This window comes from Prinia subflava, chromosome 7 (assembly GCF_021018805.1).
Source record: "Prinia subflava isolate CZ2003 ecotype Zambia chromosome 7, Cam_Psub_1.2, whole genome shotgun sequence".
NCBI lineage: Eukaryota > Metazoa > Chordata > Aves > Passeriformes > Cisticolidae > Prinia > Prinia subflava.
Genome location: NC_086253.1, coordinates 37,192,485 through 37,219,596, shown reverse-complemented (window position 1 = coordinate 37,219,596; position 27,112 = coordinate 37,192,485). Strand labels below are relative to the sequence as shown.

The 27,112-nt window shown below is 36.1% G+C and overlaps 1 protein-coding gene across 1 annotated transcript; it reads right to left on the bottom strand.

Annotated features, from left to right (window-relative positions):
* Window positions 1-200: 200 nt before the first annotated feature.
* On the bottom strand, window positions 201-26,763 carry HPGD (15-hydroxyprostaglandin dehydrogenase). The gene is made up of 7 exons (XM_063402186.1): window positions 26,256-26,763; window positions 25,965-26,088; window positions 21,952-22,058; window positions 10,953-11,049; window positions 4,831-4,907; window positions 2,742-2,905; window positions 201-1,768 (listed from the first exon to the last, which is right to left on the bottom strand). Exons 1-7 carry the CDS (start codon window positions 26,346-26,348, stop codon window positions 1,630-1,632), a joined length of 801 nt encoding a protein of 266 aa, XP_063258256.1. The 5' UTR covers window positions 26,349-26,763; the 3' UTR covers window positions 201-1,629.
* Between the last annotated feature and the right edge of the window lie 349 nt (window positions 26,764-27,112).

Genomic DNA, 27,112 nt, shown 5'->3' with positions numbered 1-27,112 from the left:
TAGATGAGCAAAAGCAATCAAGCCAGCAATGTACCATCAACAATATTCCTATTGTTATTTGAAGTGTGCTACTAAGAGAAGCTGCTGAGTTACTGTCCTAGTGTGATGTCTGGTGCTTTCATGTTTTGCATGTACAATCATTACTATTAAATCTTCCCTAGTTTCTAGACTACCCTGAAATCTGGCTTAACAAGGAGACACGGAGGTAGATGATTATTAGCTTTGCGACCTAACTAACACATGCTGACTTCAAGTTTTCATCACATCTTTTTACACTATTCTGCCATGTATTGGAAAATGCTCTGATTTTAAGGAGACAAACACAGAAACTATCAAATCAGATAGTAGTTTTTAATACAGAGGGATATACAGAAGCTGTCAGGGATGCTAAAGGTGTGGTTAGCATCCTGTGTGTGTTCAAAAAGGGCTTTAAAATAGTATTAACATAATGGAGACATTGGAAGAATGATGAGTAATTCAAAGCATGTGTTTCTGTTTCTTCTCCCCACAGACATATTACTCCCTGACTTCCACACAGATTGTTTCCAATCATTCAGTAACAAAATCAGAGAAATTAAAGTCAGTACTCCTAAGAAGGGTAAATATTAACTTTACAGCTTTCCCAGAAGCCATTAAATATTCTTATGCTATGAGCCAAATTAAATTAACATGCAAAAAATTTTTTTTGTTAGGCATGTGACCCATGAAATATGAAGAATTTTGCATAAATGTAGCTGAAGATTGACCTGGATTCAGAAGGTCCAGTAGTGCTCAGAAGGCAGGGAGCTCAATTTTTATTTTCATTGCTATTATATGACATGCTACATTTGAAAATATGTACTGTGAAACCAAAAGGCACATGTTTAAACATGATAAAAACCAGATTATTCAGGATTGAATTGAGATTTTACTCAATGAAAGCAAGAAATTGAATGTTTAGAAAATCAGCTTTAATAGACAAGCAGACATTTCAATCAATGCCAAAATATTTATCCTTGTATATACAGTGAGAAAATTAACATATATATATATCTATAAAAGAAAACAAAAATATTTCTGAAATATTTTATAAATATCTAAAATCCAAGACGTTAAAAATCTGTACTTCCTTATATGATATACAGCATGTTAAGTTGCACATATTTAACATTTCATAAGAGAAAGTGAATTCTTAACTCTTTATGGCTACATTTGTGATCTAGATTTCTGAACTGAATTCCTGGTCTGAAGAATTCAAGATGTAAATAAGCAGGCACGACAGTGAAAAGAGTTATAACAAAGTAAGTCAGATCAAACTCAGATCAACTAAACTATGCTTGGAGTAAGTAGATCAGAACAACCAAAATGAAAAAAAGTGGTCCCTACTACTAAATGATAATAAAAAATACTTCTTGGCACTGTGTTTATTCTACTAAATAAATACTGTTACTAGTGCTTATAGAGTTAGAATAGGGTGGTAGCATCTTCCCACAACAGATTTTATCAGTTATCTCTTTGTTATTAGGATGCAAATGCTTGAACACTGCCAGTCATCTAGAAACAACACTAATATATTTTTCCCCAAAATTACTCTTTTCAAAAATTTTTTGATTTAAGAAAAGCTAAAAGTAATTAACAAAAAGCAATTATTTATCTCTTTGTTGATGTAAAAGGTGTTTGGCCATACTGTTGAAAATGAATTCCTTGGGACGCTGTGATCTTCATAACTTCTCCATTTAGAGTATCATCTTCAATTATTGTTATCAATCCCTCAGCAATTATTGATGGGCTGAAAAAAAAGTTATTTCAGACATGTAAAAAGGACAAGAAACTTAATGTAAATGTATATATCTGAAAATTAAAATGGCATTTGAACAAATTTATTTTGAGGAAAGGCAGAGGTGGCATGGGTGTTTCAGGAGAGATATATTCTCCTCAATCACAACATACATCTAAAGTGGCTAATTTACAAATCATCATTTGTTTGCTCTAGTTTCTGATGAATGCCTGTGGACATCCAGCTGCCACTGGGCTTCCTATCAAAGTTTTCCCTCTGTCAGGGAAATGGACAGAAGTAATCCTTAAACAATCCTCTGCAGCTCTTTGCTGTTGATTTATCCTGCTTCTGTAGCAGAGCTGACATATAAATTATCATAAAGGATAATTTCACATGCAGTTTGCTGTGGTCACTAGGTGCAAAACATTTTACATAAAGAAAAATATGGGTGAAACAACATAGTCATACAATTTCCTTTGTGCAGAAGCATCGTGGAAGCGAATTGTTAGAAGCTAAGAAAGTTAAAAAACATCACTTTATGCTTGTCGTGTTCTCACAGTCTGTCCAAGCTGTCTGCTTTTGGCCTTTGTTGGCAAGACTGTAATGTCTGATTTCTATCTTGGTTCACTTGAAAATTTTGTGAAAATTCAGTGCAAATTATATACCCTGTATCTCACAACAAGTTTGATTAAATAAATTCACGAGGGAATACCAAAGGCTATTAAAAACTAAAATCACTATATTTAACTTCCTTATTTGGACTTTGCTGGGAAATGCAAATGCATAAAGGGATATATCACTGTGCAGGTAGTGCTCTCAAATAGGCATAGATATCTGCTATTTTTTCTTCCTATACAGATAACGTATTTGATAGTCTTTTATCAGAGGCAGCATTTCCCTTTTATTTTAAACACTTTTGCTGAAAGTGTGTCTTTGCTCTTCATCAACAAAGTGCAAAACCCACACTGTATCTGACTTGACTTACTCCATCACGCCGTAGAACTGCATCATATTTTTTATCTCATCCTTATATAAATAGTATTGTCCCATATTCTCTTCTTTATCTATTGACTGAAGAATTGGTGTGTTGACAAATCCTGGACAAATTGTGTTGAGTCTCACACCATAGTTTTCCATATTAGCAGCTAACTAGAAAACAGAAAGGGGTAGGCATTTGTCATCAACATTTCAAGACAGTGTTGTGTAAGCAAATTTTTAAAGAATGAGATTTACCACAAACTACTTTTCAGCCTTTCTAAGAAAGGAGATTTTGTTACTACTGATTGTTTTAACAGCTAAGTTTGAAGCACTAGAAAAAAACCCACATTGCTTTTGTTAAGAGAACAATTCTACAAGAAATCAGAACTCTTTCCATTAAGCTGTTTTTTTCTAATACCTTTTTGTTCTTAGTGCTCTTTAGCATGTCATTAACAGTATTCTAGGGTGATGATATAACTCTTCTAAGGAAAAACAAGAAAAAGTTCTCCCAAATGTATGCTTACAATCTTATAGGAGCTTTTTTATTAAAAGAAAACTCTGAAATACATAAAACTATCTTTAGATACTGTATTAAGATATTTCTCACATAAGTATTTCTCACATCAACAGAAGTACAGTATGTTGCCTATCCCTACGATTGTAATGCTAAAACTTTCTATTTGTTCTGATGTCACTGCCAAGGTATGAATCTATCACTGAGCATCTCCACTGGAAAGTTCCAGTGAACTGATTTTTTCTCAGTAAGCCACTCAGGAACATGAAGAAAGAAAGAAGCCCAAGTTGTTCTGGGAGAGGTAGAATCCCTTGTTTGTCGTTCTACCAAAGTGTGCATGTAGCAAAGAAGTCTGATCAACATTCAGGTATGTGTTAAATGCTGGATGAACTTTCTTCGCAATAGCACAGAACTGATGAACTATGCATGGTATATCCAAGAATAACCGTATCTGTTAAACACTGAGTTCTGTTTATTTTAACATTTAATGGCCTCCTTTTGGGTATTATGTAAGGCACATGTCATTTTCATTGTATGGTAGCCTGTACTTCTGGTCTGGGGAGACAAGAAAATGGAGTACTAGATGTAAGGTATCAGACCTGCCCAACATCAGGCTGAACTGCCTTTCCTGGCAAATACTGAAGTTCACTAAGTTTATAATTCTTTTTTTTTCTTTGGCACTCTCGTGTTCCTTAAGATAGCACTTCCTCTAATTTACTTTTGTGCTTAGCTGGTGATATTTATATTTCTAATGAGAAAACAAACCCAGAAAACTAGGTGCCATCTTCTTGATGTGTATAATATGATATATGCAACGCTTATCTACATTGTTCTCTTCAAGTTAATCTGAAAAATGAATTATTTGTATGGGGAGGGGGACATAAAATATGGATAGAGTGTAATTAGTGTAATTAAATTGATAGTATAATTTCAGGTGTTTAATTCTGGAAATCAGATTGGAAATCTTATGTGAGTAGAGTATCTTCAAGATTAATCTATTAAAGTGTAATTGTATTTTCTCCCCCAAGTTGTTCTATTACACTGCTTGTTCAATTTAAGTAGAAAGTTTTGGAGTTAGAGGCTGAGACTTATAATATGGTCATTTTACATGCCCCATCGAAAATGTGTAATTTTTCATTTTCAGAGTATTAAGAGTTGGTAAGAATAAATAATGATGTGTTCAAGCCACTTTTTACACTTCAGTGGCTGTTTATCATAAAAAATTCACTGACCTGACTAATAAAGTAGGAAACCAAAATGTTAAATGACTGGCACAGGGTTCTGAATAACATTTTTAAAACTTGGATTAGAATTTAGCTTTTGGATTCCTCCTACTGTGTTTAAATTACTCTACAATATCTTCCTTCCATGTTCTTCAAACTTCAAATCAGTCATAAACACACAGATGCCATACATATCCATCTTTGGATTCCCTTTGTGAAAGGAGGGGACCTCCACTGCTTCACAGACTTGTTTTTTTTCTAAAATTAGTTCCAGTTGTGTGGCTATAGAGAAGGAACATGAAAAACTCAAGCATGTTCCCAGGGAGTTGCTGACACCCTTTTGGAAAATGCATACTTACTGCTATGGACCGTGTGAATCCAATTACACCATGCTTTGTAGCACAGTACACAGGCTGGAATGCAGCAGGCATGAGTCCTTCAAAATAAAAAGGTAGCTGAATGAAGATGTCGTATATTCCTAATTTATGGTTATCTTAATGTATACAGGTATTTATATAAATGTAAAAAAATCGTGAGAGAGATGTAACAAAATGGATTAGTAGACACTTGTAAATTATGTTTTGTAATCTGGGATAGGCTGAGAAAAAATAAGTTGAATAAAAAGGTGAAGGCAAGAGAAGAGTAATAAGAAACCACAACTTTTAAAAGGAAAAGTATCTATGACTTAAAATAGAGGATACAATCTGGAAGAAAACATGCAAGAATCAGAATTTTGAGGTATCTGTGAATCACAAAAGTATTTAAGGTATATTAAAGAACAAAGTATTTTAGATAGGCTTAGATATCTACTGTGTGAACTGGACACCTGCAATCATTTACAGTGTGTTCAGGAAGGAAGTGTGGGAATAGGAGAAGCAAAAGAAAAATTTTCTGCTAATACTGTAAACCTTTATAGTCTGAGTGGGAGAGCACAAAATTTTTATTAGTAGAGAAAGAATAGAGACCAGAGGCTTTGGAAGAAAAGTAAGAAGTTAATTCTGGTAAGACTGAGTTGATGGCAGAATGCTAGTCAAGAAGAAATGACAGACCATGAGTGCGTATTAATTTCTGCCAATTATGCCAACAATTTCTACTATACTATGAAAGCTGAACTGGACCAAACAGATGCTGTAGTTCTACCTGAAATTCAGGCCCTTATGAATAGCAAACTTCAGCCTGTCTGAAAGCTAGAGGATAAAATGTTTTCCTGAATGTGCAATTGTAAAACTGGATAGTAATTGTAATGCCTTAATGTTTGATTCTAAGTAGTAATCCCAATTAATAACTCATATTTTTTTATCTTTCATACTTCAGATCTTAAGGTGGTACATTCAAGAAGGGCTGTGACTTACCACAGTGGAGATGAAGAATTCACTATCTAGCTCTAAGTCTGAATTTGCCAGAAAAATTACATATGCCAGACTTGCATGGGCTTTTTGCTCTGGAATCTGTTTTGTCTGAAGGAAAGAACTTTCTAAGACAGCACAATGCTCTAATTACCAACCTGCGAGCTTCAAGGTTTTATCTTGATTTAAATGCTGTCTTGGTGATCCTGTCAGAGCAACACTGTTCAATGCTGGGAAATGAAGAACTTAACCTATTGTCTGGTTGTTCTTTTAAAATTATATTTATTTTCTTAGCTTGGATTATTGTGTTATGCTTCTGCTAAGAACTCACTTTATGAAATGGCTTTTGAACTGTCTCCTCTGAGTTGTGATCACAACAATGCTTAATATTCTTCTGTTGACTTTTGCTGATCACTTTTCTTCAAATTATTAGAAACATCCGAATATTGGCACATTAGAAATAATACAATACTATTTAAAAAAAACCACAACCAACAAACTCTCAAGTACTTTTACATGCTTTAAGTAAGAGAAATTCTAATTAGGCTGCAGCTAACAGAAATAAAACGGACAACATCTACTGGGAAACACAGAAGATGAATTTAGAAGTAATTTTATTTTTATTTTTTTAACCACAGTAAGAAAAATTACCTTTTACTTGAGAGGGAAGAGGAGCAAAATCAAGAAATGAACAAAGGAAGGGCACAGTTTACAATAATGAAGTGGAATAAGGTTCAAAGACTTAAATGCCAAAGACAGCAGGAATAACTAGGTAGGAAGAAAGGAACAAATAGCTTTTTTTTTTTTTTTTTCTTTTTTTTCTTTTTTTTCTTTTTTTTCTTTTTTTTCTTTTTTTTGAAAACCAGTTTTTTTCAAATTGAAAATATTATTTTTGCTGAAGTGGAGAACCAAGAAAAAATCATCTGTCTTTTGGATAAAGCAGCCAAAATTAGTCCTGGTATTCCTCACATAAACCAATAACACTCCTGTCTCATTCTTGTTCATGAGTTCAATACTCAGAACCACAATGTGAGCTCTGAGCCACTTCCCTGCCCTGGGAAGAGCTGGGCCTCTGTTGGTGGTGTCCCAGGGACTCTCCTAGCGAGTTTTTTGTGATGAACCACTGTGTCATATTGAGTCTGCTCTGCCTGCATATTCATTCAACCAGTGAGCAGAGATGAGTTCATAACGTATTAGTTAGGACATTCATTTGTTAGAAAATCTGGATTCCATTTGTCGCTGCGGTAAATATTTAATTATCTTATGCAAAGCAGAATGGCAGTGAAACAGACTAGAGACCATTATGCACAAAATACTGGGGGGAAGAAGAGGAGGGTGTTCAAATTGATGGTGATGGGTCAGCAAACTTCTGGAAAGTGATACATTTGGGTTTTAATCTCTCTTCGATGGGGGTGCTGCTATGTCTAGATTTTTCCCCCTATAGTTGTTGCTGCATGGTGAATTGCAAATTACTTAATGATGACTCAAGATGTTCTTTGGCTTACCAAAACCAGATCAAGCAAACCAACAATGATTCTATGCTCCAGTGTTAACTGCTCTGTTTTATTTTTCTCAGTTCCTGGCAGGCTGAGAGACACAGCTCTTGCCCTTGATTATACTCCACTCTCCTTGTTGGTGCCAAAATCATGCTACCATTGTATATGTGGAGTCAGGTGTCTCAATACAACTCTTTATTTATCACGGTCAATAGTTGCAATTAACCACATCTTGAGAAATTAGTACTAGAGGTGGAGAATTCTATTGACAAGTTTGAATTGTATCAGTAGGTTTTCCTGAAACCAGTATTTCCTTTCATTCCACTTTGATGGAACAAAGAACTTTGATAAAAACAGAATTAAGCATTTTTCCCCAGTTATGCTCTCCCACTGAACGTTACCCTCCAACTGAATGTTAGAGATTTGGGTAAGTTCCTTTCTTTGAATAAGATTAATTATCCTTTTTAGTTTTTAGCTGGACTTTGGCCTTTCAGATTTTCTATCTGCGTATCTCCACAATGTTGCAGTCTTCCTGAGTGCCAAAACAAAGGTGAAACAGAAATCCTAGCAAAAATTCTTAGCTGTGCCATTTCTATGATTTTTTATAGTGAACTGAAGTCTGAAGGGAATAGCTTCTAATTTTTTTAACCTCATTCTGGCAGATTCTGCTGAGCATTTTCCTTTTCCAAAGGGGAGGGACCAATGCTCTGCCATGATGCTGAACTGAAGGCCCCAGTTGTACAGCCATTGGCACGTCTGCAGCCCTGTATCACTGCGATAGAGTCCTTGCTTAGTGATGTATATGCTTGGTTTTGTTCTTGTAATACATACAGAATCTGGTCCTAAAAAAACTTATTTGCTGTGACAGGTACTTTAACTACTTCTTGTGGCTTAAGCTTTCCATAAAGAAAAGACAAACCAGCTGTTTGCAAAATCTGAATGTTTTAAGTGCAATCGAATCACTGATGTGGCTGTGCAGCAGAAAGGTATCCAGATTCACTACACATTGAACAGCCTCTCAAAAAAGTAGTATGACACTATGCTAAAATCTTCTAATATTTTTAAGCCCTCTGTGAATAATTTGACTTTTTTTTTTTGTCTGCTAAAATACAGACAGATTCAATTTCACAGAAAAACCTTCTGAAAAACATGAAAGTCATCAAAACAAAAGTCTGTGCTTATACTTGAATTCCTTTTGCCCTTTTATCCCTTGCAAAAAGGGTATGGTTACCAGGCACCACAAGGTAAGAGACCATGTTAAGTTTAATAATTTAAACAGCCTCTTGAGCTAAATTTAGTTTTTTATGCTTTGTCTGTTGCTTGTAACTATTCCATTAAATGCAATTAAAGGTACCATGTATGTCTTACTACAGAAGAAGTTTTGAAAAATTTTATTCCTTGAATTTGAAAATTAAGTCTATTCCAATGCAAAAACCTGCATCATTGAAATAATTGAAATTGTTTTTATGGAGCCAAATTTGAAGTAAAACAGATTTTGTGTTATCTCAGTTTAGCAGAATTACTTCTTCTTGATATGAATGCACAAATCAAATCGAATTAAATTGTGTATTTGAGACATAGTAGAGCGCTTGCTGCACATGCTCACATATTTCTCTCCCTTTTTTAAGTCCTGTCCGGGGTCAAGACTAAAGGAAGGAAGTCTCACTACTGGATTGACAGGCTCTGGCATTGATCCAGCTGAATTAACACTTTTAAGCATCCATTTCACAGAAATAATTTTGGTGGTATCATGGGTGCTTGGAAATGTGATACTGTAACATTTGATTCTGTCCCTAGTCCAAATCATTGGCAGTATTCCCAGGGTGAGGTATTGGTAGCTAATTAATGTGCAAAGGAAATACTATCGAATTTTACATAAGCACTGTGTACAACTCTTCTTTTGCTCAGAAATACATAGGAAGATTTGATGTCTGTATCTTACAGAGAACTTGGGCAGCAGGGATCAAAACCACTCAGAAGTTAAATGAGCTACAGAAGCTAACTCTAAGAAAACACTGGAAGGGGATGTTCAGCAAGCCAGTGAAAGTTTGCCTTTCATAAATGAAATAAACTTCAGGACTTAGACCTTCCGACTGGAAATGAGAATTAAAATCATTAGCACAATCAGTAGTAAACAAATAAGCAATAAAAATTAGTACATGTTACCTTTTAAAGTGTGCTTTTCCTTATGACCTTGGAAACAATTGTTAAACACAAGCCTTGTAAAACCAAAGCAAAGGGACTGTTGTTTGTCTTAACAAACAGAACAGCCAAGCTGTTAGGTCTTAAAACCAAAATCATTTTGTGTTCATTTGAGACCAGTTAGAAAAGAAATCAAACCTTTTGCTATCCCTACCCTTTCTTAAGCACTGTCTTGGGCATTGGTGTTTCTGTGAAAATGTTTAATGTTTTACTTGTGTTGATGACCTCCTGCACTGCAACAACAGTTTCCTTCAGGTCAATTTGGACCCAACACAATGCCCATTTCAGCCTATAGAGAGAAACTTACTGATGCCAGTAGGCAATGTGTCAGGCAGTATGACAAATGCTGACTTAAAGGTACATGGAGTCTTTTAATAAGACCCCCTCAGCCTTTTGACATATGTTCATGTATTAAGTCAGATCCTCAAGATCCATATGCTTTACATCAGTAGAGTGAACTGGAATTTTTTATCACAAAAGCTAAGGTTTATGAGAGAACTTGAAACTACTCAGAACATCCACACCTATGCACTATCAGTTCATCAGCCAGTGCTATCTTAACTGGCTTTTCATTGTTAAAACACGTAGGAATATCCTGGAATGAAATGACTAGAATTTGGTAATCTGCACATACAAAAAAAACCCCTCTGACAATCTGAGTGCCAGGTAGCATAAGTATTATTTTTTATAGGCAGTCTGACAGTAGAAAGAGAGAACAACCTCTCCAAACAAAAAATAAAGAGAATGCAAGTACTTCCCCACAAAATTTCAGAGGAAGGTTGTCAGGTGACTTCATTCTCCATGTACAGTTTCCCCTCAGCTGTGCTTTTTTGCTGGGAGCCCAGTCACTGAAACATTGAGTATACCTACAGGAAATAGTGCAGAATTCTGCCTCACAATGGGCCAGCACTACCCTTAACTGATGTAGGATCCACAGAATTCTACTTTTATACCAATAAATTAAAATACAGTTATACCATAGATAAGTAGTGAGCAAAGAAAGTGCTTTCTTAAGCTTGGTGAAATATGAGTGTTAGTTTTGTGACTCCTCAAGTACACGTAGATCACATCTGAAAGGACATGGAACACAGAGTGGGTGTGTGACAATCTTTGTTAACAAAGTCTAGTCTTAGATATTCCTACCTTTGAGTTCCTCTGGAATTGAATGGAGGAATTCACACCAGGCTCAAGATTTTAAATACAAGACTGATAAGTTAGGAAACTTACTGATTTTTTTTCTAGTGAATTGTGTTTTAAAAAGCAAATTAAATTTGTGATTGTTTGATGTTCCTTCTGTTGTTACAATGAAAACCAGTTCAAAATACTTCTAAATAAGGAAGGGCCATAAAAAGAAGAAAAAAATAAGATGGATCAGTATGATTTATTTACTTAAGAAGAAAACCCAGCAGAAATTGTTTATGCAGAAAATTTTCTCACCTGCCAAAGATGAGATATTAATGATTACTCCTCCATCACCTCCATTTCCTTTTCTCATGTATTCTAGGCCAAGGTAGGTTCCTCTGATCACAGATGTCTAGTATAGAGAGGAAGGAATTATTGAAGCTACTCAAAGATTGTTTGAAACTATTCAAAATAGTCTATTGAATTATTGCTGTTATTCAAAATATCTATTGTGCTTCTACAAACCGAAATTTGCTTTTATTGTGGTGCTTAGAACCTGTGTATTGCTTTACCAGTGGTCTTATACTTTGAAGTTTTTAAGAACAGAGACATTCCACAGTATTGCAGCTCAATAACTTCAGAAGCACAATTGCAATACATATAAGTAATAGCAGTTTACTTATTTCTCTTAATAAGATATAAATAAACAAACTGAAATATTAAAATGAGAAATAAGAGCTGTGAAGGAAATGAAATAAAGAGTAAGTAAATAATTTATAGATGAAACACATATCTTATCTAGAAATGTAAATTGCAGATGAACTGATCTAAATCCCACTGTTTTTGTTGAGGTAGCCTGTTCTATATAATTTAAAATGTACTGACTGCATCTGAAGATAACATTAACACTTAAAACTGCATTAGGCTCAAGTCAAAAGAAATTCAAACTTTTTAGTATTAAGTACCATGCCATATTTCTGGTCCCAGGATATAAAAATGTGTATTATTTTCTGACTAAAGTTACAGGAGTTTTACCATTCTTCTTAAATGAAAGTTACCCCACAAAGGCAAATATAGAGAAGGTAAAAAAGGCATTCTAAGAGATGTGAGATGCTGTTAGCACAGTATTAGCTGTGATTTTTATAAATTCTTTTAAAAGACAGAACTTTGAGGAAATTTTTTTTCTGAGACCTGTATCATCTTGATTTCTTAAAATCTGTTTTTGAACCCTACTGCAGTCAGAGGTTCTGCTGAGATTCCTCTCACTGAGCTTCAGACTTTTAAACTGAGATGTCCAAAGACACACCAAGCCTTGGGTTACCAACCTCCTGGGTGATTCATGAGAGTTTCTCCCAGAAAGTCACTTTACCTGAGAGTGAAACGAATAGTAAGAAAAAGGCAGCAGACAAGGCTCCTGGTGGAAAATAATAACTCTAGAGAAATGTTCCAGTATTACTGCATTAGTGATGAGTTCCATAACTATTTACCTTTTTTTTTTACATCTCTCTGTAATCATTTCATATTTGCTTTACAGTTTCTACTTAAAATGGACAAATGCATTCAGATACAGTTTTAGTCTTTTGGAAATATTATTTCAGCTTTTAAATAAGAATTTTGTTTGTACTTTATGACTGTTCAGTGCTATTTATTGTCCCAAATAAATTAAGACATCCAAAAGATGAAGTGTGCACGATTATTTCATTATTTTTGACCAGCGAAGGTCTGCAGAATAACGGAGACAGAAATTCCTTATATAAAGAACCACAGTGAAAAATCTGTATTTGCCTAAAACTTAATGGATAGTAACTAAAGAAACTGAGGGGGAAAAAAGAAAAGCTTTTAAAATCAGAATGTTAACTATTTTTCTGCCACTATCTAAATTCCCAAAGCAAAATTTGAACAGTCTTGAGATGGGTAATATATTTCATTTTCATTAGCTGATATTTTAAGACATGCATGTTATAAAATATAAAGTAGTACTTCTAATTCAGTTTCAATTATCCTTCATGCTTTTTTGGTTTAATAGGAATCAGATTTGGAATAGTGCATGTCTTACTTTATTAACATCCCTGGTTCATTTTTCAAGTAATATGAAGCTGCCCATTGACAGAGATATAACAACCTGAGACTTCATTACTGAGTTTGTTGTGGAATCTTGATAATGAATCAGCTTTTCTCATTTTCTATAGTTTCAGCACTTCATGAGATATTTTTACAATAATATGTTTTCAGAATATCTGTTTCCTGGATTAAATTTTTAAATTTTTCTTAAAGAAAAAATTCCCATAAATAGATTTCTTTTTCTTTCCTGGAAAGTCTTGTTTAAGCTAACATCTTTTTAAATTTTTTTTTATTAATTTAAAAAGGATGCTGTTGATTAAATGCTTTAACAGAAACTTTCTAAAGAATTGTCTTCAGTGTCTTGACACTTACCAAACTAAATCAGATTTCTCTTGCATGTCCTGGAAAGTAGCAGAGCCACTATAAAGGTTAATCTATTGCTGTCTAATGTTGATTTTCACATGTAAGTTTGATTTATTAAAACTAAGATTGTTAATGTCTAGTTGTGTTGCAATAAGGTATACTTATTCTGAACATAAACTTACTGGCACCTCAACTAAAATTAGATTTGGACTTAACATGGAATGTGTTTTTTAACATACATGTATTATGATAGGCTGTACAGAAAATATTTTAGAAAGAAAGGGATTAATGCTGTCTTTGGAGAGCAGGTGCAGGTCCTGTCATGCCCTGGAGCAGTGGCTCAGCCTGATGAGCAGAAAAAGAGAATTTCACTTAGGATGATTAGAGAAAATAAATCATTTGAAGAAGGAACTACCTTGGGGCTCCTTGAAGGCTTTTCTATTCCTTCTAATTCAGAGATAATAGAGGTAGATGAGTCCTTGGCCAAACCACAATTATAAACCATGAAAAAAGTAGGTAGCTTGGCTGCCCAATCAAAATTACTGTATTGTTCTTTTTATCCCTCTGGAATCCATTAAATTTGTATTTCTTCATGTGGCTGGAGACATATTCTCTTCTATATTTTATATAAAGGTATTGTGAGAGGTGGTCTTCAAGATAAACACAGACTTCCATTTGGATATTGCCCCTTACACCTGCTATAGCCTTATAATCCTTACCTGTGATCCTCACAAAAACCTCACGGAGTGTGGCTGATCTGGGATGAAAAAGCTATTTATGATGTTTGGGCAGATAAAAAAAGAATTATTCTGCAGGTAAACTCTGAACCACATACCCAAGGTGAGAAGAACCTGTTTGCACTCTCAGCAGACGGCACTTTTCATCTAAAGTCTTGCATGCTGGATTTCTCATTCTCTTGAAAGAATCCGTCTCTCTCTAATCCTCTCAAAATTTGTGTGTTTTCTGAACCCAGGTTTTTGGTTTTATGTTATGATGAATATGTCTGTAATTTCCTTTCAATTAAATGAAAGAAACTAAAGGTCTTTTCAGATTATGCAATTTCCCAATTGTACTTTTAAGGCTAATAATTTAATCCCATGTTCTTAACCAACACTAATTTATAGACTATCTATTAAAAAACTTGGGAAAATTATATTTAAAGTCACCTAATTAAAAAAAAAGTCTGACTCAGCTTAAGATGGAAATATTCTGGGAGAGTTTGTACAAGAAAGCATTTTAGAGCTGAATTTTTTATGATTCCTTTGTTTACAACTACATTTGGCTGAAGTGTTGTTGTTCATAAACATGTCAAGAAAAAAAAGAGTATCCAAGTAGTCAGCTTTGTAACTAAATGTAGCTAAATCAAAAATTGGTTAAGCCAAAAACCTGACCTTTTTTTTTTTTTTTTTTTTTTTTTTTTTTTTTTTTTTTTGATCCTGGCTATAGAAAACTAGCGTCCTTGAAGTCATAAAATAATCCGAATTACTGTCCTTCTAGATGTTGAGAACATATGATATCTCAGTAACACCACTGTTTATTTTCTCACTAAAATACAGTGTTTGACGACACCACATAATGAAGATAGGCCATTGAGGTGCATTGGAGGTCAGTGTGCTTTCAAGGGAGGCAATTTTACTCTTCAAATGCCAGCAGAAAATTTAGGACTCTTTCAAATAAAGTTATAGTGGTGAGTGTGGGAACATCTCCTAGCATTAGGTTATATAAATTACAGATTTAAATTAAAGGAGATCAAACATACTGAAGTATCATATAGTGATAAACCCAGAATGGTATCTGACAGCATGGTAAACAATACAAAATAATTAGGAAAATAATCAAAATACTTGCAGTTGCTTTTGAGAATAACATATCAGTAATCAGTATCTTATTTAATAATTTCATAAATGGCAATTAATTGCCAGTGTCAAAATCAGAAATAAAACTTACAAAATCTTTGATTCTTCACATTTCTTTTCGTCCTTTGACTGTATAGCTTCAATTCAATCATTTTAAAAGAAATCATATATTGAAACCTGATTCTAATTAGATTCAGAATCTTCAGTAGAGTACTAATTAATTTTTTCTACTTTTAGGAACCAATGTGAGCCAATGCAGACAATGTTCTTGTGTTCTAAGATTATACTTGTAAGTTAGTTTTCATACTTTGTGTTTCATTTTAGATTTATCTACTTAAAAAATTTAAAAAAGTGTTCTTTGGTGATGGTGCCCAGGACATCATTAATCATCCTCTTTTTCAAGTGACAATTGCTTTGAAAGTAACTTGTACACGGTGTGTCTTTTCTAGTGTTTCAGGGCAGCTGTTCCAACTGACATAGTTTCTCACACCTATATAATATGGTATCCCTTTGCCAGCTCTTGTCTGTTACATCTGGTACTTCATGCTGAGAAAACACATCAGCACCTCCAGTGCTGAAGATAAGCACTATATTGCTATCAAGATGACATGGTAATATGGATTCCTTTGAGAAAACAAAATGGTAATCAGTCCTAACATTTTGTGTAGGTTTCTGTACTAAGACAGTTCAGTGCTAGGGATACTGAACAAAAATGAAAGCCACTAACATGTGGTTTTGTAGAGCAGGTTAGCACAGAGCTGGAATTTGACCCAAGATCATTTGCCTTTCATACAGTGATGTAAATCACTGACTATCTATAAGGAAACATTTAAAAGTACTCTGTGAAATGTGTAAGAGGAACTTCAAAATTCTGAAGCTAAATGGGCTGCTTGTGATATCCATGGAAAATTTTAGCTGTTGGACAGGAAGGTGGGACTAATTTTTTTTTAATGTAGATTTTCTAGGATGTAGACAAGTTGGAGCAAGCATGCAAGTTCCTAGGCATTCCTATGTATAAGTTAGTTTGATTGCTATACAAAGTGAAATTGCAAGCTCTCAAGCATGAATTTCCAACTCAAACTGTGGAAAACAAGAAGTCTAGAGAGGAAGAGGGAAAGGTGAGAGGAATATATAGCAGGATTTGATAATTTGCTACAAGTCAATAGTTTTTTACAAGGTGGAAACGAAACACTATGCTTCAGGTTTTTATGGTGCAGATTTCTTTACTTCTCTTCCCCCTTTCAATACATCTCCACATTCCTGAAGGACATAGGAATAGTATTCCATTTTGATAGCTGGTCTTACGTTCTTAGTTCAAAACCTTTGCCTTTCATTATACTTCAAGACTGGTTACTGTAAACATACATTAAAGCCATAAGCTAAAAAATTCATTGACTTCTTGTGCTATTAAGGTAAGTCACTGTGTCCTTCCTGGTACAATATAAACAGCAAAAGTAATTATGCCTATAGGCTTCTTTATGTACTTAGAGGATTGATTCTTGTGCTACTAATTTCAAGGTAAGTGTCTCTTCTCATTTTTTGGCCATACCTCTCCCTAGACACTTAGTCCTCTGACATCAAATTATGCTGAAGAATAGGAAAGTAAGCCATTGAGGCAGCCACTGGTTGTCAGTAAACCAGTCACCTATGCCATTTCATCTACTACAGATAGCACTGTTTGTTTTCGTTTGTTCCTCTGTTGCTGGCACTGGGAAATGGTGCTTGCCTGTGTCACTGGGACCTAGTGGTTATTTCTAGCTGCTGAATCCAGCCATGGGTCCAGTTACAATACTCTGGGATGAAAGTTCAGTCCTTCTCATTTCTCCTGGTATGCTGGGAAAAGCCAGCAAGGTGTAAGGACCAGAAGAGAGTTGCAACATACTCCCTTTTATGTCTTGCACAGTCGAACTTGCAGTTGTGATGATCATGAAACCTTTGTCACAAAAATAAATTCAAGTAATCACTTCTGATGTTTGCTTAGCTACCCTTCTAGTTTCTGCTGAAACATTAATTGGCCTTCTGAGAAGTAGGTCTTTACTGATAAGCAAACATTGATTTTGCAAGGTTTTCTAGTTGCTGGAACATGTATTTCGCCATGAGCTACACTGAAATGAGTTACACATAAATATACCATGCTGCATTATCTTCTCTACACTTCCAATCTGAGCATTTTGCAGAGACAAGCCTGATGCTGGTAGACTTCCTTTTAGTAAAGGACTTCTCTAAATTCATGGAAATTTGTTACTTCTGTCACTTATGGAAATAAATTGTGCAAACTTATGAAAAATGTAAAAAACTTGGAATTGTTGCATACTTCTACATTTTGCTTAGTAATGAGGAATAAGATTGTCATGCACTAGAAGAAGAAAATTTATGTGTGCATTTGAATTCTACTTACTCTGGACAATGCTTAAATAATTGAATCCATTAAAACACCTCTGTGTTTTAATGTGCCCAGGTAATTTGCCTACAATTTAAAGTTTTGCCAGAATGTGTTAAAAACTGCAAAATTATCACATAAATAGGAGGTAGTTGTGATTTTACTGTTAAATTTTTTTCATAATTTTATTTGGGGAATTGTTTTAAATATATATACAAAAATATTTTTTTGTCATAATAAACCATTAAGGTAGTCAAAATGCCATATAAAGGACTTCTAAACTTTTGATTCAGGTAGTATTGAAAATGTAAGCATAGGTGATACCAGTACTGCTACATTTAACTGTATACTGCAGCCTATGTCAGTTTTCAGAAACCTCTGACATGAACATAAAAAAGAGACCCTGCATGTAATTTGGGGGATTGTCTTTAGCATAAAATGTGCTAAGTGCATTTGTTATGGCAAAAGGCAATTTAATTATACTGGCCACTCTAATTACAGTGGTTCTAGAAAGCCACATCAATACTAGATATAATTATTGAAGCTTCTTAGAACACCCAATTGTGTTTAAATTACATACATGTTCAAGGCTCGTAGAGATGTGGGCCCTTTTCTTGCTTTAGGGATTTGAAGAATAAAAAAAGGCAGATTATAAAATTTCTGGATCTCTTAGGCAAAAGTTTTTGTGAATGCAATAAAAACTGTCATGCTGGAGAACTGTAGGTAGGACCCTTTACAAGAATTTATGTGTCATACACCCTTGTGCTATTCTGTGCACAAATATATGTTTGTGACAGACTGCTGAAACTACACTGGTAATATCTCTTTAAAATGGAATTCTTGTATGGTTGCCAAGTTCATTTTTTTTATGTGCCATAATAACAAGAGTGTACCCTTGTATGAGTATCACCAGTTGAAGCTGCTGTTGATCAAGCTGATATCGATCAAGTAAACCATGAGATTTGGAGTTTTGCAGTGAGGAATAGATGACATTGCTGGTATACTTAAGTTAAAGAAATAGATGTATTAATAAAGTAAGGAAAAGATTGATGTTTAGTGTAAAATGTAGCAAAATGGTGGAAAGCCCTGCATTAGAAATATCATTTAGTAATCAGTATTCCTTCCAAAATCCCCTCCCCAGCCTTATCAAGCTGTTTTTTCTGGCACTCAAGAAACTGTAATAGACACCAGTAGGAATTGTGTTTTACTCCCTTTTTCTTCCAAATTAAGTCCCACTTTTTGAACCTTCTTCTTCACGCTTTCTCAAGCAGTGCTACCAGAGAACTTCCTTACACTCCTTTAAAAACATTCCTGAAGACCAACCGGTTCTGTGAACTGTTTTAGCCATAAAGAACACACCCCAGATATGTTTGTCCTGATTTATCTTGCTCAGTACTGCTCTACTTTTGTACTTTGTACTTTAAACCGGGGCAGGGAATATTTGTTATATCAATATATAAATGATATCCTTAAGACTATGACTGGCACATAGAGGTTTTTTTTCCCCCTTTTAAAATAAAAAAAAATTGTGCATAATGTGTACCACACTGTATGGCTATAGCAACTATTTCTGTTCTTAGGGATAAAAAAAGAATACTTAAACTATCCTGAAGGACGGAAACTGAGACATGTATTTCATATTTATTTTTACTCCTTTCTACAAGAAACAGAAAAATATTTTATAGAACCAACCCATAGAAGGTATTACATGTATCAGCTATTTTTATTCTCTTATAATTAAAAAAGCAACAAGTGGTATATCTTAATTTACAGAAATTACAGTAACTAGACAGAAATGTTTAGGGAGATAAGTTAGTTAATTCAGTGCTAGACAGGGAAAGAATAATCAAATCAATAGGTGAGTGGAAATATTTGGATCTCTTAGAGAGGCTTTAACTCACACAACTGTACTTCTACTCTGTTTGATTGTTTTAGATGTTCTTCCAGTCACGACCATGTATTCACCAAATTTTTCAACATTCAACTGTGTATTAGGTCATTAAGATATTTATGGTGAACTTATAGATACAATAATGTATAAATTATATAATATTCCCTTAAAAATTAGGGGACTAACTTGATAGTTAAGCATGTAGGTTTGTAAGACTTGGATTTCAGATTTTCTGCCATTTGAGACCACTTATGGTCTGCTTCTGCTCAATTACTTGTAATAAGAAAAAAAAATAATAGAATCATGGAATTGTTTAGATTGGAAAAGACCTTAAAAATCATTAAATCCAACTGTTAGCCCAGCACTGCCAAGTCCACCACTAAACCATGACCCCAAGCACCACATCTATAGCCTTTTAAATACCTCCAGGGATGGTGACTCAGCCACTTTCCTGGGCAGCCTGTTCCAGTGCTTGACAACTCTTTTGGTGAAGAAATCTCTCCTCATATCCAATCTAAACCTCCCCCAGCCTTTCTGACCATTTTCTCTTGTCCTATCACTTCTTACCTGGAAGAGGAGGCTGTCCTCCATCTCATTACAACTTCCATTCAGGTGATTGTAGAGGGTGATAAGGCTCCTCTTAGCCTCCTTTTCTCCAGGCTAAATAACCCCATCTTCCTCAGCTGCTCCTCATAAGACCCTTCACTGCTTTGTTGCCCTTTTCTGGGCAAGCTCCAGCACCTCAATGTCTTTTTTGTAGTGAGGGGCCCAAACTGAACATGAGATTTGATGTGCAGCCTCGCCAATGCTGAGAGAGAACATCCCTGCCCTGGTCCCACTACCCACACCATTTCTGATAGAGGCCAGGATGCCATTTGTCTTCCTGACCACCTGGGCACAGCTGGCTCATGTTCAGATGCTGGTGACCAGCACCCCCAGGTCCTTTCCCAGTGGGCACCTTTTCAGCCACTCTGCCCCACGGCTGTAGTGATGCATGGGGTTCTTGTGACCAAAGTGCAGGACTCAGGACTTCACCTTATTGCAGCTTAGAAAATCGGCCTTTGCCCAGCAGTCCAGTCTGTTCAGATCTACAGAGTTTTTAGAGAGCCTCCTTGACCCCGCAGCAGATCAACCCCCCACCCAACTTGGTGTCTTCTGCAATATAGCAGGAGGAGGTTCTCAACATCTTCTCTATGAAGCTCATTGCATCAAAAAGTTATTAAGACATCACTGTAAGTTTGGATATTTACCTTAACGGCAAGTACCACAGTCAAACATATTTTTCACATGGATTTCAGTATTTCCAGTGATGGCTAATTATTTGTGCTTGCAAATTTGACAGCTGGATAGCCATCCAGCCTACATTAACTTATATTCTGTGTTAAAACCAGGCACAAAAGTAAATAGAAATAAGCCCTCTACAATGCAGTCTTCTTTTACATTCAAGGGGTCTGTACTAAGAGATATAGCCTATCACTGAGGATGACAAACTACTGTTACTTCACAATATGAAGTTTCCTAATGTTTAATTTTTTTCAGAACATTTTAGAAATGAAATAAAGAGGAAGAAATATATGTACTTAAATCTTGAAGAATACATAAGGATATAAATAGATATAAAGGATCAAGAAAAAGGCTTTATGAAACTTAAATTCCCTTTTTTCCAAATACCTATTTTCTCAGTTATTTTTCTGTAACTTGTCACATATACAGCTCATGTTAGTTGTTCTGGACTTATTTTGTTAATTTGGTTTTCTTTTAGAGGCATTAGGATCCAAAGATGGGTATTTTTGTCCTTAAAATTTTTGATAGAAACACACCTAATTTTCATATTCTGAGCTTTCTTGTTGCACAACAGATTTCAAAGGAGAAAACTTCACATTTTACTCTTCAAAGCTTCCTTTTGCTACTTGCTTTGCAGTAAATATGATCATGGGGTGACTTGTTGAATCACCATTGAATTAGGACTTCACGGATGGTAGACTACAAGCCAAATTTCATTAACCTAGAAATTCTATTACCCCTAGAAAGGTTATTCTTTGGAGCTTAGATATCCTAGAGGTGTACTTGAAATCCAAAAAAAAAAATTCAGCTGAGAAGCAGATATTGTGGTTTCATTTGATGAGATACCAGATAATATCAAAGAAGTGGTAACACTTGGTTTGAAAATTAATTTTACAGGCTTATTGAATGTACCAGATTTTAGTGAATAAGTGCCTTTAAGTAGTGCACTCCTACCAGTGATGATGGTGAAGTGGCATATACTAAAAACTCAGATTTTATGCTGGTTATGCTGATTTTGTTGTGGCATGGTTGGTGAGGAAGGAGTGGAGGTCTTGGTTGAACAAGTTTACGTGTAGTATCAACAAATGACAACTCTAATGCAGGCCAGCTGAGCCTCACAAGTAACTAAAATGTTCTAAAACATTCATATGAACAGACTGGCCTGCTGTAGATACAGCTCTACTGCCTTGGGCACTCAATTCTTACACCTGTTTGGGAATTAATTTAATTTTCTAGAAAGAGAAAATTGTCTGGTGGTAGATAATCTGAGCACCTCTACTCAGTGCTGCATGTCTCGGATAGACAATTTTAGGGACCCACTGCACACTCAGTTATGTGGTGATTGTTTCAATAGCTGTACTTACCAATCTAATAATTAATGTTCTGTCATCTGGCAAAATATGTAGAAGCCACAGGCTGTTAATTGTATTCCAACATTAAATACTGAAATATAGGCATGTGAAAGGAGATAATACTTACCAAGTTAGTTTGTATAGTGCTTTCCCAGTCCTTCTCATTGTTCACTCCAGCATTATTAACCACAATATCCAGCCTTCCAAAATGTTCAATTACTTTTTTGAAAGCACCTATAGTAAGATCCAAGAGTGACACTTCTCAGAACTTTGGAAAGTAAGATATAAAAATACCATGCATACACAAAAATAAATGGTTTATTAGTCTACCAAAATGTCTTCATTATTTCTTAAACATTAGTGAGCAACATGCAATTAAATACTTTATCTAACATGCACCAACATTAGATTTATTTAGGGAAAGTGGAAGGATTAAGATAACATAGTTATCTAAGTTATTCAAGTTATTAAGTTATTCAGCTAGATAATGTCTGATAACAGGAGCTAATGTAAGTTCTTAGCAGTTAGATGTTTTGTATTAGATAGGGTGTTTGGCACCTCAGTTGTATAAATTAAGCACTTATAGCTTGATTTGTATCAATTTGATACAGCTAGTAAAGTCAAGATTTGACACCATCTATTTTGAATGAAAAACAAAAGCTTCAAGTGTTCAGAAAAAGTTTCTTCATTCAGTCCAAATTTAGCCTAAGAACACAGTTTTAATGAATAACTGACATGAATATTTCAACCACAAATAATTAATCACAATTCTTGTTTAGATGTATCTTTTTACAGATAACTTGTTATATATCCTACTTCTCAGGTGACTTTAATAATGTGTTTCTCAAATTAAAATCATCTTTTTTTCTGAGGATAAAAATAGTGACCCTTCTTCCAAAGTGTTTCAAGATAAGAATTGGGAAACTTCCACAATGACATTGGGTTTTACCAGGTGACAGTTTTAGAACTGAGATAAAAGATGTGTATAGAAAAACATGATGATGTCATAATAAGGAGTAAACTCCTCAAGCCTGGCTCTGCTTTGACAAGATGAATGAGATGACTTCCAGATGTTCATTCCAGACTAAGTTCCAGAACTGAGGACATTATCTGACTATTATATAGCTTGCTTGTTTTCCCCTCCAAACATTGTTCCTTGTCATTAAATATTTACTATTATGTAAACTAAGACATCACCTCCCCAATATTGTTTTAAAAAAACATTTGGTGTTTGACTCAAAACAGACAGTATTTCAGGTATCCCAAAATGACACTTGACAGGCCTTGATGAAATTACTTTCCTGAAAGGTGATCATAGGAGCATCTTCCTTCTCTGGTCTGTAGTGCTTGGCTCTTCATGTTAATCAGGTGCATAGCATCAGCTTTCAAACACCTACCTTTTTCTGCAGCAGTTGTAGGGATTTACAAAGCTTTTCCTGCACCAGACTCTTTGCTTCAAGGCCTCAGGTCCATCATAGTCATCATCTTGTGATCAAAACAAGAGCTGGGCAGCTGATGGGACAGGTTTTATTTGTCCAACTGCCTTTATTGTACAGATTTTTCTAATATTATTATTCTGTACTAGAATATTCAAATATTAATAAATCTTTTGGTTTGGTATCTGCCTTTTTTTTTCTTTTCTTATGTTTGTTGCCTGTTCATTCTCTGATTTCTCAACTCCTCAGTCACTTATCTTTCTGATTCTGCATCAGCAAGGGCAAATGAAAACCTTTGGCTTTATTAGAAGCAGAAGTAAGTATTTAACTTATTTCCTTGTGTAGAATAAATACAATTTTGGTCTTTATTTAGCTTCCAAATTTTGGAAACTGGCTAATTCCCTTTTAAGCCTTCTTAACCTCTTTCTTAAGAAGATTCTAATTCTTGATAGAATCTTCAAAAACCACCATGGATAATAGTAATTTTGCCAATGATTTTTAAATTAAATTTACACAGACTTGACTAATTGTAGTTTTCTATTTTACATATTGAGAAAAGACCAAATGCTTTTGCATATCTGTGTTTGGAATATTTCTAGTGAAAGTTTATCTGCCTACAGTAATCCCATCACCTATCCACAAAAGAAGAATGTTATTGTAAATTCTTAGTGAAGTTGTCACCTACACATCAGTATAAGCTGATTTATTCTTCCCTCTTCAAACATAGAATAATTCTGTACTTGGATTGCACACTAATTACTGCTTATGGAACCATAAAAAATTAAAAGCAGATGATTGTATGAAATATTTAGTGGGGAAGGAAAAATTAAAAGAAGGATCAATTTTAAAGGAAATGCAAGAAAAACAATGCAAAGTCAGCACAAACACCTGTTATATGTGAGCTTCCTAAATGTCCCTGGAAAGCAGAAATACATATGGTGATTTTTCAAAAGTGGGATAAGAGATTTTTGTAGGGATTAGGTGAACAACCATCAGAGAAAGAAGTACAGGTGAGACCTGGAAGTAGATTAAGCAGATGATTTCTTGCCCATAATTCTCATATATTTAGAAATACTAGTTCTAGTACTGTAAGGACTAGTACTAGTCCTTAGTACTAGTAGGGACTAGTAGGGACTTCCTACTGTAAGGGCTAAAGTTCAAAAATAGAGGAACTTCATTCACACGTATGACCTTTTACATAAAGTACAGGACTTCATTCATCGAATAAGACTTTTAAACCCTAAATATGAAATTAATCTAAATTTTTAAAGTAGTAGCTTAAAATTGCAAGTAGAAAAATATGAAAATAAAGCAGTTAAAAACAAACAAACAAAAAAAACCAACACCAAAACCAGCTCAGAATCCCCAAAAGATTGTAAGACATCATTGCAAATTTATGGTAAGAAAACTGCAGCAGGATTAATGCAATGATTGGAGAGGCATTGGCAGCAGCAGCTGCCTGTTCTTCCTCTTTTTCTTTGCAAGAACCACTTCCAATATTACTCTGATTGCTCTTTTTCTAATTTGGTTCCAAAATCTCCCTTGCTGACCTGTCCTACTCCCTCCAGCTCCCGGTTTACACCCTGTTGGTCCTGCACTTGCCTGGCACTAAAGAGAGGAGGAGTTGTGGGAGACAAGGCACACTGAGGTAACACCCGTGCAGCAGCACATGTTATTCCTGCCTTAGGATGCTTTTTCTCTTTTCTCCTCCCACTTGGAGAAAAAGTCAATAATCAACCTAGCTGATAAAAACTTTGCTGATTACAGCAGATCCCAGATGAAAAGTCCAGCATCTTTCTTACAAACAGATAATGTAAAGTTATAGAATTAGGAATAATCCTGCTAGCTTGGAAAAATGGACAGTACTGCTGAATTCTGGAATAGCAGCAATGTTTTCTGAAAGAGGAATGGCTATGCTCAATGATCACTGTTGAGAAAATGACCAGTGAAGTGTAATGAATGAAGACAGACCAAAACGAAACACATCTAGCATGGCAAAAATGACTCTGAGGAAAGGGCATTGACAAAAGAGATGTCAAAATCTGAACCTGAGTCACTACCTATGAATGTACCATTTAATAATGAAACTTTGATGAAGTGATGTGCCTGTTATATGTTATATGATACTCAGTAGGGAACAATGTCTATCCACTAAATGAAAACAGAAATGCAAATCATTCATGAGGGAAGCTGCTCTCGTTCCATACATCTGCAAAATGTGTATGAAGTGTTATCACCCTATAGTTAACCTCATGATAAAGGAGTATGCCACTTTTTGCTAGTTCTGCTTTCAGCTATGGCAGGAGACAATGAAAGTAAGTGTGCTGTACGGAAAGAGCACTGCAACCCAGCACAGAATTTACTACTCCTGTGACGAGGGAATGCAGCTTGGAATCTGTACTGAAACCTCGTAAAAAGCAAGTAGGAGCTTTAAAGTTTATATATATTACTCATAAAATAGCAATTATCTTCTGCAGAGGCTTTCATGCAAAAATATCACACACAACACTCAATGGAAATGACTTTGGCTTTTCTTTCCGATGTGCCAAGGAACAAAGTGAAATTGTGGTAGTAATGCCGGTAGCAATATTTCACAGCTGCAAGTTCAGGAACAACTGGTTTTTGAGTAGGTGCCAGGAGCGATGGGAGCAGGCTGTCCCGCAGAACCTTCCGCGGGAGCGCAGCGCTCGGAGCTCCCTCCTACCTTTCAGCTGCTCGGGCTCCGTCACGTCGCACTGGATGAACAGCGTCCTCTGCGCTTCGAACTGCTCGTCCAGGGCCGCCTTGCTCTCCTGCCCGGCCTCGGAGTTGCGGTCCAGCAGGGCTACCTAAGCAGGGAGGGAAGAAAATGAGTGGCTGGCTGGCGGGGGTATGGACAGACGGACAGGTAGCCCGCCGAGCAGAGCCGACCCCCGGGGGCTGCCACCACCACGCCCGCCGGTGCCGGCTGGAAGCAGAGGGGTGGCAAAGGGAGGACGCGCTTGTCGGGGCTTACCTTGGCGCCCTTGCCCAGCAGCGCCTGGACGAAAGCCCGGCCGATGCCCTGCGCCCCGCCGGTGACCAGAGCCACCTTCCCATTGACGTGCATGGCCGCGCTCCTGCCGCCCGCTCCGCGTCCGCAGTGCCGGAGCAACCCAGCGCCGTGTCACCTGCCCAGTTTCCTTTCTCGCTCCTTCGTGCCCTCCCCCCTGCCCTCCCCTCTTCCCTCCTCCTCCTTCTCCTGCTGCTGCCGCTGTCGCCGCTGCAGCGGCTCATTCCCCCCCGCTCCCCACTCGTGTGACCCAGGGCCTCCCGGAGCTGCCTGGGCGGGGGAAAGCAGGGGCGGAGCGGGTCATTAAATCGTCCTCCTGAGCGTTGTCTGGATGAACCCTGGAGAGCCAGAGAGGAGACCAGCTTAGTCCCTTCTTCCCACCCCTAGGCTTTCCGGAGGGGACAGGCTCGCTGCGTCCCCCGGAGAAAGGGTCCCCAGAGCAGCTACAGCTCCGCTCGGTGGAGAGGGCGATTTGTGTGTGGTGTGTGTGTAAATCGCGTGAGAAGCTGCTACAAGCTTTGATAAGGGCTGTTGGCAGCGCCTGAGGCTGAGTTTTGGTTGGCCCAAGTTGCATGAGGAGCAGGGTGAGGACGGCCTCCAAGAAACATACGTAGGCCACTTTTTCTCACTTCAAAACAACCCACCAGCTTTCTCCCTCTCATTCCCCTAGTAAGCAGAATCTATTTGCATGAAAAAGCAACCATTTAATATTAAATATATTAAATATATCAAGATAAGTGCTTTTGAGAATTTTTCAGGTCTGTGGTTAATGTAGCTAAACTTTAAAACATGTTTAACTGCTTTTAAAGCTTATAAGCCAA